Raw genomic sequence first — 21,294 nt, 5'->3', positions numbered from 1 at the left:
GGAGGAGGAATCGCGAGCGGCGGGGCGGGGCCGGCGGCGGCCAATGGCAGCGCCGCGGGGCCGGCGGGACCGGGCGGGCCCCGAGCCGCGGCGGGAGGAGCGCCGGGAAACGCCTGGGCGGGGCCGGGAGGGACCGGGGCCGCGGGAGGGGCGGGGAGCGCTGGGGAGGAGGGTGAGGGGAGCGAGGGGGCAGCAAGGGGGTCGTGGAGCGCGTCCAGAAAAAAGCAACGAAGCTTTGGGAGCGCAGGTCGCAGAGAAGCCGCTAAGGGGAGCGGGGTCCCTCAGCCCAGAGCAAAGGAGCCTGAGGGGAGACATTAGGAGTCGCCAGGCTCCCTCAAAGGTCGCTGTAGGGAGGCGGTGCTGCTCTCTGCTCCCAAGCGACGGGCCGTGGGGCGACAGGCGACGGCCTCGAGTGAGGCCAGGGAACCTTAGAAAAATTTCTTCACTCAAAGGGGTTTTGGTCACTGGAACGGGCCGAGTCCCCATCCCTGGACGCAGTTGAAAGATGGAGATGAAGTGCTTAGGGATGGGATTTAGTAGTGGACCGGAGCAGATGGACTTGATGGTCTCTACAGTCTTTTGCAGTCCAGGGATTCTGTGATTCTGAGGAGAGGGTGCAGTGGGGAGAGGGTGCAGGGAGGCAGAGCCGTGAGGAGAAGGTGTGGGTGCCCAGGGTGCAGCAGGGAGAGGGCACAGGGATGTGGGGTGCAGCAAGGGAGGCTGCAGAGGCAATCCCATGGTCCTGGGGATGCAGCAAGGGTGGCACAGGGATTTAGGCTCCAGTGACAGTTTCAATGAGTGGTGTAAAAAGTGGGTGATCAAAATACTGCACAGAAAGAGACATACGTGGGTACTTGCTGCGCTAGGCCACCAGCGTAGACCTTGCAGCATGAGGGCTAAATAAGCAATATGTGCTCAGTTGCTTCTCAAAAGGTGATTTACTTAGATGTTTTTTCTTAGGAAAGACTTTTCCCTTTGGCCTGGGAATTGTTACAATGCTGCCAGCAGCTCCTTTTTAATTCCCGGGAAACAATAATCCAGAAGGAAAATGAGCCTGTTGCATTTAGTAGTGGAAGTGGCCCCAGAATTGTTAGTTAGAAAATGGAGCTTTAAAAAATATTAATGCACAAACAGTTCCCATGTGCAGCAATAGCATTACAGCTGAGACTGAGAACAAAGTGCCTTGGAGAAAAGCAGCTGTGATCCTGTATTATTAGAAGGTTTTTAGAGGCTGCCGAGCCCAAGTCCTCACTGTGTGGAGTGACTGGGACACACCTGCTGCTGGGAGGTGAGGAGAGGTGGATGCTCAGGAAGGAAAGTCACTGGAAACTAATGGCAAGAAAGCTGTGACAAGGCTGGAGACAGGTGAAATCATCATCTGACAAGGCTGAGAGACTCCAGCTGTGATTTGCCAACCTTGTTTGCCATCAAAACCACCTGAAAATCCAGAGGGGAGTACGACTGGGTGATGGGGTGACAGGTGCGTTTCAGCCATCACCTACATCATGGCCTCATCTTGGTGCCTTCCTCCTTCCATCCCCATCTCTCACCAGCTGTCTTTCCTCTTCCCCTTGCCCTTCCCCTGCCCCTTCCTTTACCAAGCATTGGCTTCACATCCACACAGATGCTGAAGGGCTGTCCTTAACTTTTCCCCAAGCAACGTAATTTTGGAGCTACACAGCTCATCCCTCACCAATCCTCCACCCAAAGTCCTCTAAAACAGTTTGTAAGGTTACAGGCTCCTTTCTGGCTGGGTTTTCCTGCAGGGGTGGGGGTTCGCTGCCTCCTCTTTGTCAGTCAGGAAAATGCGGTTGAAGCCACTGCATCTCGACTGTGGTCTTTACAACATAGCATGTTTAGCATTTCCATGATTGTTTGCATTTTCTTGCATCCACAGTGGGAGGTGCTCCAATGCACAACTCGGCTGAAGATCCCCATGGACCAGAAACAGCATATTCCTCTCCAGGAACATCCGTGTCTCCCCAGTATGGTTTGCAGCATCCCCGTACAATAGGATTAAGAGCCTCTTATGAGCTTCAGAATGGGAAAACTGGGCTTAATGCAGCCCAGTGGGGCTGGAAAAGGGAGATTAGAAAGACAGGAAAGGGTGAGGAAGGAAGTCCCTAGGATGGGGAAGGTCCTGGTGATGGCACAGGATGCAGCCTCTGCAATGCTTCGGCGCAGAGCTATCTCTTTGTGCCATAAACCACCCAACCCAATGCTGGTTTTTTTTGGCTGGACGAGCAGAAATGCATTTGGAACAAGCATGCTGCCCTCCTGGAAGGGTTTCCTATGGAGGCTCAGTGCTGGCAGCTCCAGGGGAGGTCAAGGATGGCCACCCCGCAGACCCTGGGCTGGCAGAACTGCCCCAACTGCTCTCTCCTATTCCCTTACCTCCAGCAATTCAGATTATATATTTAGATATTTAATTCTACTTAAAGAGGAGCTGGAAGCGTTCACCTGAAGCCATATTTTAGACAGAGTTCAAATGTTTCCAGGCAGTATTTGACAGAGGTGGGAGAAGACAGGCTGCGAGCAAAGGCCAAGTGTGGCAGAAAGGCCAGTAATTCATTAGCAAACCTGTGCTGAGCACATGGGCATTCATTACAGTGCATAGAAATGGGATTTAAACATGAGCCCTGAGATCAATACTCTATGCAATGAAACAACCCACAGGGAACAGCTTCTCAAGAGCACAGGGAGCAAAAGGGGGAGGATATTGGCAACGAAATGAAACCCTGTCTTTTTATGTCAAATAGCTCCTGGTACCCTGCTAGAAGCATTTTCCGATCAAGTTCATAAAAGTGAAGCAAAGCTGTTCCAAGACAGCACACACGCAGGTTCATGTTGCTAGAAGGACTCTTCCTCCCAAACATACAAATATTCCCATGGGAAGCCACAGAACAAGACAAGATGAAATAAAATTTCTCTGTCATGCAGCCCAGAGGCTGGTAAACGGCCACACAATGAGCTAGCCCCTAGCCCTGCTCCCAAAAAAAAAAAACCCCAAAACCCAAAACAACAAACAAACAAAACCAAAAAAAACCCCAAAACAGAAAATGCTTTTCCTGGCAAGGTTTTTTTACAGCAGAATTGCACTCCAGGCATTAGAGCAAGGTGGAAGATACTCACACCTTCCCTTTGTTGTTTCCAGAGAAATAAAATCAGCTATTTAATGAGGCTTTCTTTTGATGTTTGTAAGTATAATATGAGAAAGCTGCCCCCAAGAAGAACTGATGGGGAAAAGCCCACCAGCATTCACAATTAATATTATTTCTGTGGGAAAGACTGAAGTGGAAAGCTAAAGCCTCAAACCCCCATCAATGATCCCAACATTGCTGACAGAGGCATGGATATTTTCCTCCTGCAAATAAAATACTGATTTAGGAGAAGGCAAGTGTACAATGAGCTGCAGGCAAACCCAACACTTTGGCTTAGACCTGAGCCAGCCTCAAAGTGTTTGGATTAAATAAAACAGCTACGAATAATAATGAAAAAAAAAAAGAACACCAAACAATCCCTTAGTGCATGGACTCATCCCCTTCTTTGTGCTATTTAAATTCAGGATTTAACCAGTTCTATTTCTGTATATGTCTGGGGCTATGACAATTGAGATTGCAAAAGGTTAACAAGTGCAAAATCCTGCAGGTCTGTTAGGCAAAGGTGGATGAGGAAATCTGGGAGGATGCCAGGTCCGAGTGCTCCTTTTATTTAGAAGAAAGGTTGGTGCTTTCAGACTAAGACTGATAAAACAGCACAGCATGGAGATCAGGGGGCAGTCTACCCGCCAATAAAGGAACACACTGTTTTCTATAAACTGAGCACCACAATGGCTGCCAGAGGAGCAATAAGATATGATGGGAAAATGCCTCTGGGCTGAGCAGGACAATGGTCCCTATCCCATCACAGAACTTCAATAATAAACCCCAAATTACCCAGACACGCGTTTCCTTGCCATGGCATACTGTCCTCCCAGCTCTTCCTGGGGTCTGTGTCTCCATCAGTGATGGCCACACCTCCTCATGCTGCTGTGCTCTAGTACCACAGTGACCCCAGCAAGTCTTCTCTGTCATCACCACAAGCCTCACCAAGGGGTTCACCCTGGAAAGGACAGCTGCAGAAGGGCAGTGGCGTGGCTCCCGGGGATCCATCAGCCTCCCACATTCCTGAAGAGCAATTGTCATCTATTTGTGCTTCCAGAAAATGTATTTTTTTAATGGAGGTTCATTAAAGCCCAAAAAGAGCCAACCTAAGAGGCAACTAAAATTAAAATACTTCAAATTAGCCTCCTGAGCAGTGAATCCTCCCTCTGATCTAGATGCAGAGGTGCACATGACTCAGGCACGCCTTTCTCGGCCTTCCTGATAACGATACCATTCCTGAGCTGCCAGGCATGGCCCCAGGAAAAGACTCACCTACCCACGCCCCCAGAAAAATAGCACCCCTCCACTAAATTTACTGGGTTCCCTCCCTTGGTTCAAAAGTTAGCCTCCAAGTTTACATTTTGGGACTGTACCATCTCAGAGATGGCTGAAAAAATATGATGTCCCCCTGTTGCTGCAGGAACCATTTGGGATGGGGACTCCCAGGCACTGCTCTGTACTGGGGAAACAATATTTATTCCTCCAAATCCTGGTCACTGATGACAAGTGGCCACATTTATTTTCAGGGTGGCTCATTTCATTCCCTGCTCCCTTGCTGTTTCACCTTCGGTGATGAGAGAATCTCTTTGGGTTTTAGGGTGAATTATCATCAGAAACACACACAAATGCTCAAACAGATAAGCCAGCGGGGAAGACAAGCAAGAGGAGGCAGTTCAGGTCATATACTGCTACAGAACTTGCAGTTTGGGTGATCAGGCCAGAAAAAGCAAATTTTCTGCATTTCTACGTGGATGAAAGAGCTCCCTTTCCCTTCTCGTGCTGGGCTTGCGGATCTCTCAGATCGTACTCCAGTGCTGAGGGCAGCTCCATCACCTGTCTGCTCCAGGCACGGCCACGGATGAGTGGGAAGCTCCTGGTGTGGGAAGCACTTGCCTGGAGGGAGAGAGTTACCTATTGTAGAAATGAAATTGAGGAGATTCAGTAGGGTGGCGGGGAAATGGTGAAGGGCTCGCAGCGCCCTCAGACCTGATAGGCAGCTGCCTTAGCCCCAGACATCTTACACTGGTGCCTTATGCCTGCACGTAGGGACCTCAGACCCTTTCCATATAGATCGTTTCAGGCTCTGTTGGTATAGGCTGCTCAGACCCTCCATGTACACACCCCTAAATGCCCTTTCAGGACCCACATGTAAGCCTCTCAGACTCTGTACACAAGCCCCTCAGACCCTATATAGTGGCCCTCTAGGACCTACAGATAGGTTCCTCATACACTGTGCACGAGCCTCCCTGGACCTATATATAAGTCCATAAGATCTTACACATAGGCAATTCAGAGCTTATGCCCTGAGACCTCAAATAAAAGTCTTTCAGGCCCTATGTCCAAGCCCCTCAGACCGTGTATCGAGGACCTGTATGTGAGGATGGATTAATACATTTTGATTCAGCCATTTTGTATGTTTAACTGTTTTACAAGATGCAGCTTTCTCGTGTCAGGAGGTGACATGCAGACAAGGAACCAGTCTCCAGGCATGTTGACACAGATTAGATAACCTGAAAGAATAAACACTCCCTTAAGAGGAAAGGAATACAAACTAAAGTCTATGATAAAGTGACTGATCGCAGAACAATGTGAGCCCCAGCCAATGAGAGACGGATACAGGGAATCAGGTAATTAAGAATGAGAGATAAATACCTGGAGAAGAGGAGGCTGAGGGGAGACCTTAATGCGTTCTACAACTACCTAAAAGGGGGTTGTAGAGAGGTAAGTGTTGGTCTCTTCTCCCAGGGGACAGGACAAAAGGGAATGGCCTCAAGCTACATCAGGGGAAGTTTAGATTGGACATCAGGAAAAACTTCACGTAAAGTGTTATGAAGCACTGATAACAAGAATGGGCTGCCCAGGGAGCTGGTAGAGTCACCATCCCTGCAGGTGTTTAAAAGGTGGGTACATGAGGTGCCTGGGGATATGATTTAGTAGTGTACAGGTATGGTTGGAGTTGATAATCTCTGAGGTCTTTTCCAACCTGATGCATCTATGATTCTATGTATTTTTATAAATTGGCGTGCTCTCCCCTTTAAGAGAGATGCACCCGACTCAGTCGACTCATACATTTTAAATTAATTTTTATGCCTTTTCTTCAAAGGGTTTGCCCTTTTTGATGTTTTTACACATAGAATGTGTAAAAATTTTGATGTTTTTCACACATAGAAACGGTCTGCATACAGTCAGTACAAGCACTGCAGGACCAGCTATATAGGCCCCTGGGGCGCTATGAGGCGGTCTTCCCTGAACAGGCCTTATGAGGAACGGCTGAGAGAGCTGGGGGTGTTTAGCCTGGAGAAGAGGAGGCTGAGGGGAGACCTCATTGCTCTCTACAACTCCCTGAAAGGAGGTTGTGGAGAGGAGGGAGCTGGGCTCTTCTCCCAAGGGACAGGGGGCAGGACGAGAGGGAATGGCCTCAAGCTCCACCAGGGGAGGGTCATGCTGAACATTAGGAAAAAATTTTTCACAGAAAGGGTGATTGGGCACTGGCAGAGGCTGCCCAGAGAGGGGGTTGAGTCACCTTCCCTGGAGGGGTTTAAGGCACGGGTGGACGAGGCGCTGAGGGACATGGGTTAGTGTTTGATAGGAATGGTTGGACTCGATGATCCGGTGGGTCTCTTCCAACCTGGTTATTCTGTGATTCTCTGATTCTATGAACGAGTGTTTCTCACACGTACAAACGGTCTGCATACGGTCAGTACAAGCACCGCAGGACCAGGCTACAGGTGCTCTTCCCTGACGGCTCCAGAGGCCCCTCAAAGGCCCCTCCCGGCCACCCCCAACCCCGCGGCTCCGGGCAGCCTCAGGCCACGCCCCCCACGCGGACCACGCCCGTGTCACCTGACCACGCCCCTTCCGACGCAGACCACGCCCATCACGCCGGAGCCCTCCCCCTATAAAAGCCGCCGAGCCGCAGACCGCGCTCCCCCCGCCGCCCCCCGCAGAAGGGCCCGAGCGTACGCGGCGCGGGGCGGAGGTGAGCGCGGCCCGGCCCGGCCTGGGGTGAGGGGACGGGGATCCCGGGGGGGCGCTCCCTTCCCTTTCCCAGCGGGCTGCGGACTCGCAGGCGGGCGCTCCCGGTGCCGCGGGCCGAGGGGGAGCTGCTCCCGGGGAACCCCGTGTTGGGCGTGCGCCCCTGCGCTTCTGCTGTCGGTCCTTCCCTCATAGGGCAAACCTTTCCAGCTGGGAGGGCCCGGCCTCCCTCGGAGCGCCCGCGGCTGGCGGGGTCCGCGGTTGCCGCGGGCCGCGGGGGGCTATGCCGGGCTCTGGGGGCTGTTGCTCGGTGTCAGAGCCCGTGTCCGAGCGGTTCTTCTGCGTAGAGCGGCTCGTTCAACAGCTTAAACCTCGCCCGAGGGCCTCGCCGTGCAGGTGTTGTCTTTGGAAAACCTTTAGGGTGAATTTGGGTTAAGAAAGTGCTGGGAGGCCTCAGCGTTGTCGTGACGCGGTTTCTGTGTCCCCTGTTTGCCTTTCCCTTCGTGGGGACGGCGTTGACCCCAAGTCTGGGGGCTCTACTGACCGGGGTCCCACAGGGATGGATCTTGGACGCTTTCTCTTCCAGGAGCTTGAGTTCTAGCTCAGACCTGAGTTCAGGTACAGGCCTGGCTTTGTTTGTTTGTTTTGATCAGTTGTATGAGCGTTTTTCCCCAGTATGAGGTGCGAGTGCCGAGGTCAGTATGTGTGAGGGCTAAAAAAGAGCATTCCTGTCAGAAGGGAGACTGCAGCGCATCGGTGGCCACAGGCAGTTACAGCCTTAATGTTTCTTTCTTATTTTTAGAACACAGCCCTGCAGTTACTGAGAAATAGTTCCCAATGTTCTTCGTGACTGCCTGACCCGGGAGCAAATATGCTCTTGCTCCAGTTAAGGGTGGTATCACTCTGCAGGGGTGTGCAGCTCACAGCAGGCTGTGGCCCTGCTCACAGGTACTTCTAATGCTGCTGGATTAATAATCTGGCTGATATTTACCCTTAAATCTGCCCTATTTGTAGTTACTCTTATTCTGAAGCGTTCACCCAGGATTCTTCCTAAAGCTGTAGGAAAGTAGGTACCTTTCTACAGTGTGAAGAGTTGTGCTGACTTTTCTGTTGGAAGGCTTGGGCAGCACTGTTGTGATTTGGAAGGCGGAGTGAAGCAGGCATGAGTGAGATGTGGAAGAAGGCAGCTGCCTGGAGCTTCCTGTCAACCCAACCTCATGTGCCACTTTCATAAAATATTAAAAAAAAAAAAACAACTGAAAACCCAATGTAACTTTCTGTTTCTATGCACTCAGTAAAACTTATTTGAAGGTATGGAGGTATCTTTGAATAAAACAACCGTGAAAAGATGCTTAAACTATATGTGCTTGTCAATCTGGCGTAACAGAGCATTTCTTGGCCTGCACAGGGGTACGAGGCAACGATGTTCTAGCATTATCACTGCCCACTTCTCTGGGACTCTGAAGGGGGTCAGGATGGTCACCGGATTCAGACATCAGCTTCTTTAGCCAAGACTGCTGCTGCCAGAAGAGAGCATGGAGGGTCCTTTGGCTTATAACCATCCTCTTAAATTTTCTGTTATTTAGTGGTATGTTAGAACGTGTTTCATCCGGCAGTGTATCTTAAGCTCGTATAACCTCTGCTCTTTGTTTACTCTTGGAAACAGCTTGTTCTCCAAATGGAGAATCCGCAGAAACTTTTGTGATGTTTGTTATGCTTCCTGAACTAAGGAAGTTGAAATTTCATGCTTGGGAAGGAAGAAAATGGTGTGCTTTGCTTACGTGATCCATGTCTGCTCACTGGGGGCTTTCTGGAGCTCCCTGTGTTTTACTCGTCTTTGGGTAACTTCCCTGTGCAGGTTCCTGTTGTGCCTCTTGGGATGAGAAGTCAGGTTGCTGGGTAAGCTCAGGGTAGTGTTTCCAAAGGAGAGATTATACTGTTGTCCTTGGGCAGTTTAACAGAACAAACTGCGAAGCTTGCAAATCACATGAAGCTTCTGAAGGGCTTATCCTGTAAGAGTTTTTTGAGAGTTATTTGAGGGAGCTGTCAGCTGTGTTTGGATTTAGAATATGGAAAAAAATGGGGTTTTTTTACATTTCTTGAGCAAAATAAGGTCTGTAGCAGTCATGTTAGGTTTATTTTAAAAACACGTCGCTGTGTCAAGTTCTGCTTGCTGCAGTGATGCTTCCTGAAATGGCCTGAGCTGAGATTTGGAAATACATGTTTTATTATTCTGAGGTTTCCAGTGGCCTTGCCAGTGCACAGTATTTTAACACAGTTAAGTGCAGTAGGGCTGAGGGTGCTTGTGTACCACAATAAAACCGTATTTGTTAATTTCCCAGATGCTTTGCATTCCTGCTGGGACATTGCAAAGGTATCGGTGTCACCATGACTGTTTTGGATAGTTCAGTAGTAAACAACTAACCAGGGTTGTTGAGTTATTGTAGCCAGCATTGTATGTGTATGCCTGTGGGAAGAATATTATTACTTTTTCTTTTTTGAACAGAATCGTTTTAAAAAGGTGTGCTGCAGGTGGCATGGCTACTTACCTCTTAATGAGGAGGTCCAGCACAAAAAACCCAAGACTGACCCTATAGATCAGGAACCAAGAGCAGGAGCAGGGAGACAGAAAAACGGTTATAGAAAGTGTTGTAGCCTGTCACAGCGAGATGATACTCGGCTCGATCACTTCACTCAGTACAAGCGGACGCATGCTCAAATAGAGATGTTTTCTCCTACCCTTGGTCAGAAAATGTTTATATGCAAGGATGAACAGTGAGTTTACATCAATGTTTTTGGGAAACTCAAGAAATCCGTGCCAGAAGCTTCTCAATTGTTGGCTGATGCTTATGATGAGGAGATCCCTGAGAACGTGTTTTCTGTTGGTAGGAGATGTGAAAGCAAAACCAAAGGAGGTCCTCAACAGCCTTTCAGAAAACGCTCTGTGGAATTGCTTTGAATGTTGGCAGCGTTGTATGCAGCCGTGTGTCAGCTCAGAAGGGAACTGTTTTGAAGGTCATTGTTGTTGATATTCTTGATTTGTTAATTATAAAGAGTTACAGGCACAGTCTCGGGGCTTTTTGTGTCAGACTTCATATATCTCTTTCTAGGTGGTGTTTGACGCTTCTAGTAAGAACTGGAAGGACTTGTAGCAAAATCTGAGTTAAAATGGACTTTGGCTACCTAAACACATTCCATCCTAAACTCTTTGGCATGTTTGTCCCTTAGTGAAAGATTTAAGATACTATAAAATACTAAAAATAGACAGCTTGACTTTTCAAGTCACTGTAGCATTATCTGAAAGGTTCTTTGCTAGTGAATTCTGGATTATGTTTGCTTGCTACCTTGTCTCTGAGTGTGGTGGGCAATTTTTTTCTAAAAAAAAAACCCCTGCCATGGAGTTTCCATTCATGTATTCTGGATTTAACCTCCGTTGAGAACAACTTTTAATGGCAGTCCCACCATTGCTTCCAGCTGGCAGTCCAACTGTGTGAAGAGATCCTCTTCTCTGGAGTGGCATCTGGTGGATGTGGGACAGGAGAACGTGAAGAGGACTAAAGAAACAATCCTTGTAACTGAGGTTTTTGAATAGCCAAGTGGGTGGGACTGCACAGCCAGGGGCAGGTGAGCGGCTCATACTGGTTTATAATAGCAGTGAATGTATGGCCTTAAATGCTTTGCATAAACAGCCTTTGCATCATAAGCAGGTTTCCTTTCTGTCCCTGCAGCCTGTGCCAGCTTGTCTCTCTTGTCACAAATCAATGACTTTGAGTAGTGGTTTTCTGATTTTTTAAATAGAAAATGGTTGACTGCTCTGTGTGTGGTTTTCTTTAAAGTTTCCAGGGTCTTGGAATCTCCAGTTCTTGAGTTTTTCTGTTACTGTTACGTTTATAGCTAAACCGAAGATCATTGTGTAGAAAGACGGTCACGCTTTGAATTAAGCAATGCTGCAGCTGACCTGTGCTTGAAACGTAACTGCGAATCCATGTACCTTTGTAGTTTGTCGTGTGTCAGCTTGTGATGTAGACAACGCCAGTCTGTGGCAACATCAAAATCAGACCCAGTATCTGTATAGATGAGTTGTATTATGTACCACCACTTTAACATCTGTGTTTTCATTAGTTTGATGCAAACTTTCAATCTCTGGCATTTTTCCTTCAAGAGCTAGAAGAATAGTTGCGTTTGTTTTTTTTCCAATAAAATTTTAGCCATGATATAAAAACAAGGAAGATCTGCAAGTATTGATGCCTACCTTATGTCAGTTGGTGTTGAAGAATACAGGAGGATGTTGTGCCTGGTTTAGGTGCTGTGTGCAGCCGCCCAGTGTGTGCACCAGCTATGTATTTGTGTATTGGAGTTCCTCACCCCTCCCTTATTTTAAACCCTAACAGTGCTGATATGCAGAGATGTGTCCCTTTAGCTCTTCATTGTAGCTATGGATTGCTATTTCTGTTAATATAATCCCCTTTTTCCTGTTGGGTGAAGTTTTGGTGGACTATGAAGTAGAACTCTTCTATCTGCTGATGGATAATTTGGTGTCATGGCTCTGGGGAGGGAGGTGCTGGGTGGCAGTGATCAGGCACTGTGACACCTTGCATGGAGCCAAGTATTTGTTGCTGACTTATTGTGCTGCAAGCAAGTTCCTCAAGTCATGTTCTAAAAACAAGGCACTAGCCAGGCTTTTCCGTGTTCTTTTTTCTCACTGCTGTTCAAGCTAATCCAATAATGTGTTGCTAGAGAAGCAACTGCAACAGTTCAGACTTGGTTTTCCCTTTTTTGGGGAGGGAAACCAGCACTCTTCTCTTGAATTCCCAAAACATTGCGCTGGTAGATGAAACACACAGACCTTATAACTTTTTTGTTTGTTTTAGGAAGACTTTTGTTTAGAATTTCTTTGGATCTGTGCCTTCAGGGTCCGAGAGGCACTTTTGAAAGAAGCAAGTGGCCATGGCTAGGGTAGATGATGTTTCTGTTTAAAAGACAGAATGGGCGAGGTGGAAATTACCATATGGTGACACTCGAGTTCACAAAGCTTTTTCCTTGTTGTTGGAGAGGACCAGAAGAGGTACAGACTTCACCACGTCAAATTCAGAGATAAGCCTCTGCCTATCTATCTCCAAAAATTTGGTTTTTTTCAGAATCTGGATGTGTATGTGCAGACCTCCCAAGCCTGTTGAATTGTCACTTTCACAGCTTAGTTAGCTTTCTTTTTCTCCATGTACTATTTAAATTTTTCTCTTCCAGCTCTGTTTTCTCGTAAAACACTTTTACTCATTAAGAATTAACACAAATTTTCCTGCAGCCAAATAAGCCATAAACACCTATTAAACTGTAGAGCTGTCAAAGTAGATTCTGTTGTTGTTCTAAGGTATGCACAGGTGGGTGGCTGTCAGCTGGAGAAAGGGCAGGAGCTTCTAGGGGAGTCTTTCCATTTGGTGTGAACATTAGGAATTCTTAAGAAAATCACATCCCATATACACAGATTGTGCAAGGCAAGTTAAATCACTCTGGTCATTAAGCAGCTGAATTCCTGCTGGTTGTGATTTTATACTGAAAAAGGCCGAAGTGTTAGGTTTTCTATCGCTCTGCCAGCAGTTTTCTTTCAAACTTCTGCTCCTCAAATTGGTGTCATCTTTTTTTCTCCTGCAAAATGCCTCTGCTGTGTTGTGCCTGCTCCTGTAGCTGCTTTGCAAAGGCAGCCTAATTATTTGAGAGTAGTGATCGGAAAAAGAAACTTTCATGTTGGACTGATAAGGTAGAAGCAGCTCATGAAACAGTGTCTGTAACATTAACAAGTAGTGAGATAAGTTTTCTTTTTTTGTTGGTTTTTTTACAGCTCTATTCATTACCTCTAGCTTCTGTGGACATGCTGCTAGGGAGTTTGCCAGTGCTGGGGTTTACTGTAATCTTTTTTTTTTTAGGTAGAGAAGCCTTACGAATTGGCTGTGTCTTTAATGGAAGAGGGAAAAGAAAACCTTTAACCAGGAAAAAGCTGCATTTAACACTCATTTCTGTGGAAGGTTCTAGTTACCCCTTAAAAACCTGTGCATTGCTGGAGGGTGAAGTAGCAAAGCAAATACTCTGCCCTTGCTGAAGGCACTATTTTCAGTGCAGTGCAACAGATGCAACTGGTCTGTTTTGTTTGGGTACACTCATTTGTCATTTGTTTCTCAAAAGCTGCGGTTCCTGGTGTCTGCATCTGTGCACAGATCCTCTAGTGACTTGGCTAGTGGGTAAGGTTTGGAGCTGCTGTTGAGCTTGCCAAGCCATTCTGCTTCTGCCATTTCAGTTGGCACCGAAGCCTTTATCCTAAGTAAACTTCGGATGTTCAAAGACACATGGGCAAAGATCTTTCCCCAGCGAGCAAAATCTCCTGTCTCCTTTTTCAAGGGAGGACCAAGATCAAGCTAGTTACTGACCTACACTCTTATAAATAAACCAGTTGTAGCTACTAATATTCCTTTATTAAAGCTAAATCATAAATACGTGTGAGTCTTCACAATGCATCGTGTTCTGTACTTGGCAGTAAAGATCCATAAAATTATTTTCAGTCATTCAGTTATCTTTGGTTTTAATCTGGGCTCTGTGCTTCTGTGTTTGAGGTTTGTGACTCTTCTCTGGCTGGTTTGTCTGTGTCCAAGGCTGGGCTGTGGCAGCGGACTTGGTGAAAACCCGCATGGGTGGCTTGTACAGCCCAAGCAGAGGTGGTTGTTTCTTCCCTATAGTACTTGCTGTCTTGGCATCATCTGCTGTTCCTAGCCCACAATTTGTTTTCAGGCAGTGAGAGTTCAGGTGGTGGTATATGAAGCTTAAAAATGAGGTGTGGTTGAACTGAAGTGACTGATAGTAACAAGAAGAAACTTAATTTTTTTCCTTAATTGAAATATAACTAATGGTAAGGATGTATATATTAAACTAAGGGGAAAAGCATCTATGCATAATAGTGTTAGTTTAAGAAGTTGGATTCCAACTAGCCATGGCTTTGCTATTTTATTTTGACTTTGTGTCTTATGATGCTAAATGATCAATTCGACAGACTAAAGCAACTCATGAGATGAGGACGGCATAAATAATGGAGTCTTAATGGATATCATCCCAGTAGATTGTTATACAATTCAATCCACATTAGTGGTGAGGCGATTAAAGAACTTTAAAGATGTGTTGGTAGTGCAATATTATACTGAATTTTTGAACATGTTACAACGTGCAAAAGCTTGGTCTTAATAGCAGCTGCCTGCGGAGCAGGATGAAGTTTAATACTAAATCCTGGCTATTTGACGGACGGCACCGATTGTCCCGTAGGGGAGGACGAGCAATGGTTGGGAGTAGTTGCTGTGCTGCAGAATTGGGAAGTGTGTGTTTTCACGGCTGGGGATTTTGGGAAGCAGTGAACCCTTACTGCAGTGACAGTTGAAAAGAAATTGCTGGGCTATAGCTTAGGTTTCTGCTAAAGACCTGGCAGCGTGTTATGGATTGATGCTGCTTCATAGGCTCTCAATCAATTTGAATTGTACTCCGAAACAAATGTGGTTTCCCTCTGGCAAAATTGATGTGATCACATATTGTCCCAATCTCATACCTGAGAAGAAATTACTTTTGCTACTAGATTTCATTTTCATTCTGAGAACTGATTTGTGTGTTTAGTAAGCTAATAAGTTCAGTAATGGGGGTGATACTTTATTAGAAAATTGTGTAAGGTAAGGTGAAAATTTGGAGTTGCAGGAGGGGGGGAAAAAAGCAGGATCAGTTTGGTCTCTCCTGTGGATGGGGTGAATCCAGATGCCTCGGGAGCCAGAATCCACCTCCGGCTACCCTGTGAGGTAATGACTCTTGTATGAATCTCTCTCACTGGTACTTTTTTGTAAATGGAAGCTATGGAGAACTGGGAAGAAGAGTCAAAGTTAATAACTTAAGTTTGGTGGAGGTAGGTGTGGTACTAAGAGCTTTTCTCCCCTGTTTTTTTGTACCTCAGATTTTTTTAAGTATCTCTGTATTGGTGTTGACAGTGAAACTTCTCTCCCAGTTGCTTTGCCCTTTCCCTTGTGTCTTCCTCCCCTCTGGATTTATTTGTCATACTCTTTTCCCCACTGCAGTTTTTTCTTCCTGATAATTGAGAAGGTGGAGACGGGAGAGCTGGGAGCAGAGATTTGCTCTTGGCTTACTGCTTGAGGGCACCCTATGCCTTCTGGAGCTGATGTCGCTGCCTTCAGTGAGTCGGGGAGAGGCATAACTGACAGTCAGGGGCTGAGACAGAAGTAGGGGAGAAATTTTCCTACAGTGGCTGCTGGCTCGCTGTGTCTTGATGCGCTCTGGCAATGTCAAACTTTGCTTTTTGATAAGCGTACGGCTCCAGAAAGCTCTTTCTGTTCTTAGAGACTCCATCTCAGCAAGTCTCTGCAGAGGATTTTATGCCTAAACAACACTACATAACAATATTTTTCATTTAAATTTAAAATTGACATTCTGCACTTATGTGCAAGCTTACACTGTCCTAGTAAAATTGTTTAAATAAAAAGTGCCTCTGAACCCTTCTCTGATAAAAAATTAAACACCCATCAGCTTATTCAGTTACTGTTCTCGCTCTCGCATGCCTGTGCCACCACAGCCAGCTTTGGCATCAAAAAGCTGCTCTGTGTTTCATCTTAAAAACTGAGTCTGGTCTGGATTGCCAAGAAAGACTACAGAAAGTTTGGTGCTGGAGGTACCTGAGTGCAGATCAGTCCCTTTTGCCTAGGCTGGGCTACTTAGTGCTCTTTCTCTCAGAACCATCAGCTAATTGGGATGCTGGAAATACAGAAGCAAGTCTTTGTTCTTTTTCTTTCAGTATCTGAAATGAGATGCAAGAGATGGGATCTGCCAGTTCTTACTGCTGATGCTCTGGATATGATGGGAGAGGGAAGCAGAGAACATGTCTGAATTTCCTTGTAGAAAAGGTTACTGGAGGGATGATGATTGTTTGGGAAAATAAAATATCCACATCAAGCAAGAACATATATAGCTGTCAAAATAATTTTGAATTTCTTCTTTTAAAGTGGTCTTTATGTCCTCAGTTTGAACAATACCCATGATGGCTCAGATCAGAAGTGGTACTTCCCTAATGGGTTTTTGGGTTTCCTGGATGTTAGAGGTGCTAATGTGTTTAATGTTAAATCACAAACACCTGAGGTTTTTGGCTGTTCCATCTTGCTGGTGCATGTGTCCTTAGGGCAGGGCCCTGAGCTGCTGCACCAGCTGTGGCGGAAACAGCTTGAACCATAGAGCTGAAGCACGTAGACGAACTCGGCAGGTACCAGGATGGGCTCTCGTATTGCTTTTGGTGAGGGCTTGGGGTAGTGAGGTGGGTTTGTTATTGGGTTTTTTAGTCCTTTGAATATTTCAGTCCCAAGAAATGGTTTTTTTTTTGGAGCAACTTAGAGTTACTGGTGGAGCTGACAGCCAACAAAACTTTGTCTTAAATTTTTTGTCTTAAAGTCTACGGATGACTTTTGGCAGAACTGCTAGAACATCGTGATCATGTTTGTTTGATCCTTATTTCTTGTATTTTGAGGTTAATATTCTGAGTTGCTTTGTTAAATCTTGCAAAAATCACTTATTGCATTGAAGATGCAACAATTGAGGTTGTTTCTTATTGTAAGCTGTAATCACATCAGTTCTTAGGAGTTTTATACTTTATCTCAGTTTTATTTCTTATCCTACTGCAGATCATGGTATTAAGCTTTCCATTACTGCTGTCAGGGCAAGTTTGCTTAGTTTTCATCTTAAAACTGAGCGCGAGCTTTCTCTTGAAAAGCGCGATCTTGACTTAAGTGCCTGGAGCTTTTAACAGAACACACCAAATATCACAGCACTTTTGGATTAAAAAAAAAATTATGAGAGATTGTAAAATTGCAGATGGAAAGCATAGCAAATTCAGCTTCCAGAGTACTTAATTGTTCTGAGATAAGGGCACTCTTTATTTTAGAGTTACTATGGGAACTGCCTGTTTTCAGGTCTCTCAGGCAGTTGCTACCAAATGAGCACTTGTCTGGTTGAAGGTCCCAGCACCATCAAGGGTGGAGATTGCTTGGATGAAGCAGATGATTCAGTGTTTTCTAGAGCTCAGACAGAGGAAACATTTATGCAGTACTAAAGCCAACCATCCAAACTGCTATAAAAATCTCTTCAAGCTCAAAAGTAAGTACTCTGGGGCTTGGTTTTCATTTTGACTGATTAAATGATGCTGGTAACACTTCCCTTATCTGTTATGTCTTATGCATACAGCTGTAATTAGGATGGGGAACCCAAGTAGGGGCAACATTAGCTTCCTAGTAAAAATAACATTTGCAGACTTTTCTCTGCATATATAACGCAAATTCATCTGCGGAGATGAAATGGGAACATCAGGTTTGTGTAGGATGGAAATAATTTCAAATTTGAAATAAGAGCTGTTTTTTGTAACAAAATTTTCTGTTCTTCAGACCTAGAGAAGACTGGAGAAAAAGTGACATTGGCTAGCTGTATCCGTTAAAACTTTGATTTTAAGTCTATTTATTTTTAAAGGAATAACTAGAATGGTAATGTTGACAGCAGACTTGGTTTTTAATATGTGCCCAGATGAATTTTAAATGAATGTTATTCAGACGCACTGGCTGTGGGCAGCAGCCTGTGGTGATTGCCTTTAAACCGCGGTGTGAGAGATTGGCACCCTGCGCCTTTTCCCTACCCAGCAAGAGCAGTGTTGCCATCTCCATCTCAGCCTGCCCTCACCTGCTGGGGCTCCATCCCATCTGCCTTGACCCAGGACTGTGCCAAAGCCTTAGATCTGACTTGAAAAATCACTGATAAGGGGTTTGCTAGTGATTTTTCATTATCTATGCTTTCCTTCCCCTTGCCACGTGTTTCCTGATTGTGCTGAGAAGTCTTCAGATGCCTCTCTACCACCTCTTGCCTTAAAAGATATTGAGCTCTGGCGCTCAGAACCTGTCTGCTGAATATTTTATGTGTCTTCCCTCCCTCTTCCTCTCTTCTACTCCTGAAGTTCACATCACTGGTTCACATTATGAAATCCTGATCTGCGTGGTGCTTTAATCGGAGGAAAAGGGCAGTAATACATTCAACTTTTCATAGCTAAAATGGGATAACACACCACACACGTAAGATGCATTTTTGCAAAACGGTCCCAAGATTCTCGTTGTTGTAAGTTAATGGTTTTGCTAAACATCTTGTCTTGCAAGAGCAAATAGAAACCAATAGATGTGACTTTATTTTGGTATTCTGTGGTTATTCACAGGCTGGGAACATTTGAGTAGAACAGCAAGAATGAGGAATAAAAGGAAAGAATTTGGCCGTTGCTCTCCAATTTTAATGGTTTTGCTGGCCTTGGGAATTCTCTATCATTCTGTTCCCGAGTACTTTTATTATTACTGGAAAATGCACCCATTATTGAATTTGCACCCATTAGATATAAAATCTTTTTTTTCACTGAAAGATGTCACACTGTTCCTTTCAAAGGCAACATTTACCCTTCACCTGCAGTCTTGTGAGTCAAAAAGAATTGCTTTGTCTCCTGTTGCTGGTATGAGAGATGCGGTAACGTTTTAGCGGTTCAGATTTCTCTGTTATAATATTTAGATTTGTAGCTCTGTTTTCCCATTTGTCTCTGCTGTTGTGTGTGTAATGGGCTATGGTTTGTATTTTATGAATTTTGATGCTTTGAAACTGGCCTTGTACTTAAAGCTGAATAAAATGTTTTTGCTGCAGGCTAGCTAAAAAACTGATTAAGAACAGTAGGGTTTTTCTTCAGGAAATTTGAAATGACTGGATTGAGTTTTTGTTTGGTTGCTTTGCTTGTTATTTGGTTTAATTTGCCTTTTTAAATCCAGCTGTGTCTTTCCCTCTGGGCAAATGGCTCTTATTTGCTGTAGTTGCTTGTAAGATCTACCTGCATTGTCTGTGCCTTGAGCAAGGGCACTTGAGTGGGAGAGTGCTAACATTTCCTCTTGATGAAGCGTGCTGGGGAAGGGCTGGAGAGAAATTTGAACTGCCCTATAGGAGCAGCTGAGTAAGTAACTGGGATGTGACAGCAAGGTGTGTCAGCTGGGCGTATGCAGATATGTAATGAGATATGTAATATCATTTGCTATTATGCAGGTCATGCACCTATTTTGTCACAGCTCATAAACATCCGTGGCAGTTATTTTCTGAAACTTTTCCTGTTTTAGAAAGAACACGATAAGATCTCTGGCCGAGGGTCAGTGTGGGAGTCCACAACTGGGAACTAACTATATGTCGTTTTACTGATGTGTTGTTCTTACTCAACAGGATGTTTCGCCTTCGATTTCTTCCCGTTGCAGCCGGGCTGTCTGCTGTTTCACGGCGTTACCATGGGACGGCACATCACCCCAGGACCAGGCGTAGGCTTGTGGTGGCGGCTTTTGCAGGGACAGCTGCAGTGACAGCAAGTGCCAGATTCCTTTGGCAGAGGTAATACATTTTTGTTTATTTGTTTTTTTATTTTTAGCCTGAGACCTCATGTTACTTCAGCCCTGTGGTAGGTACCTGCCAATGGTTTTAAGATCTGCAGGAAACTCAGTCAAGTGTTGTTGCTTGTCCTGCTTCTGCTGCATGGAAGGAATGGCTATTGCTGACTCCTGGAGCTTCTTTACTGCCATGAGTAGTCAGAGATGCAAAAAAGCTGAAGGCTGCAGAGTTTTTCTCTGCGGCCAGCCTCACATGGACTCTTTACTCTTGGCAGGGTTTGCTCCCTGACTTCTCCCTGTATGGTGGTGCTACACAGGTCTGTGGTGGAATGCAAAGATAAACTGGTTGGCTTGACCAAGCTGGCGAAAATGTTGTGCTTTGAGCTTCTGGGAGGGCTGCTAAGCACAGCATGTTTGGCCAGGGCGTGCCACTCTGGTTTTCTTTGTCCTGCTGACCACGTCATATGTAAAACATAGAGGGGAGCAGAAGGGGAAAGTCCATTTTTTGGTAAGGTAGTTGCATGCAGGACTTAGGGGGGTTTTAAGGGCCCGAGTCTGAGCACACCTACTCATGGACTGTGAGGCTTAAAGCATGTTTCCATAACTATGAGGAGAAAAGAGATAGTTGTGCTTGCCTGAGGTGACCTTCACTGAACGCTATACCCTGTTTGTAATAAACCAGTGATTCCCTGCTTCTTCCCTCAAAATGTGGGAGCATCTTGGCACTGTCACTGTCACTCAAGCTCATGACTTCAATTAAAGTCTGGAAATAAAGTCTTTGCTGAAAACACGTTTTATTTTCATTCCAATATTTAGGTGATTTATTGCTGGTGCTCTCCTCCCCTGTGTTGTGTCTAGAAGGCTCTAGTTTGAGTGCAAAAGGAGGAAGATGATGGTAATTGATTTGGCTGTTCTTAAAGTGTTGGATGTTGATATCTGCTAAAGGGAGTTACTCAAGCCAAGGAGTAACACTGATCCAGCAAAATGTCATCTTATGCTACATTTAGCTAATAATCTGTGCTTATGTAGTGCCTCTTCATCCTCAGGATGTGAACGCCTCTGCAGGGATGGCCAGGATAACACCTCTTTTCAGGCAGGGAAGTGAGAGAGTTTTTTTCCACTTAAAAACGTCCCCAGCATGATCGTAAAGTGGGTAGGACATCATGTCCTGCATAAAGCTATCCCAAAGACACTCAGTTAATATATCCTGCAGCAGGGTAACTCCTGCTTTTGAAAACAGCCACATTGTGTCATTAGCTTTGCCTTTTATCAGGAGGGACATGCTTCCTGCAGCAGAGCTGCAGTGCTAGGCTAGGGGTGAGTTCAGGGAGAGGGTTTTGGCCCCTGGAGTGTTTGACTGTTTCTTGGAGATCCCTGGGCACCGTGGCCCAGCTTCGCTTTGGGCAGCAAAGAGGGCTGATCACAATCAGATCAAGGAGAGAGGCAGCGTCTTTAGACTTGCTGTTACTATTTGGGTTTTTTTGATTTCCTTGCTATGTCTCCGTTTCTTTTGTAAATTTGTAAAGTACTAGGTAGAATTATACAGACTTTGAAGTATTCCTTTCCTACTTGAGCCATGAAATAAATCCACAAAGTCAGTAACTGTAAAACAGAATTACATCCAGGCTTATGATCTTAATTTAATTAATTACTTGGTGTACAGCTGTTAAATAAGAGGAGGAACAAAACTGATATGTTTGGTGTAGAAAATTTATACT

The 21,294-nt window shown here is 45.5% G+C and overlaps 1 protein-coding gene across 3 annotated transcripts in view; it reads left to right on the top strand.

The window, feature by feature from the left end:
- Positions 1 to 7,057: 7,057 nt before the first annotated feature.
- The window catches only part of MICU1 (mitochondrial calcium uptake 1), a 98,576-nt gene continuing 84,339 nt past the window's right edge, over positions 7,058 to 21,294 (top strand). The window contains exons 1-2 of one of the 3 annotated variants that reach the window (XM_069863914.1): positions 7,058 to 7,122; positions 19,419 to 19,580. In XM_069863914.1, coding sequence (XP_069720015.1) covers positions 19,420 to 19,580 — 161 coding nt within the window. In that variant the 5' untranslated portion in view covers positions 7,058 to 7,122; position 19,419. Of the gene's footprint in view, positions 7,149 to 19,418; positions 19,581 to 21,294 lie in introns of all 3 variants that reach the window. The other 2 variants (XM_069863917.1, XM_069863915.1) reach the window with 2 other exon arrangements.

The sequence above is a fragment of the Phaenicophaeus curvirostris genome, chromosome 9 (genome assembly GCF_032191515.1).
Source record: "Phaenicophaeus curvirostris isolate KB17595 chromosome 9, BPBGC_Pcur_1.0, whole genome shotgun sequence".
NCBI lineage: Eukaryota > Metazoa > Chordata > Aves > Cuculiformes > Cuculidae > Phaenicophaeus > Phaenicophaeus curvirostris.
Note: the sequence above shows the minus strand (reverse complement) of the source record. Positions and strands in the feature narration are given on the sequence as shown.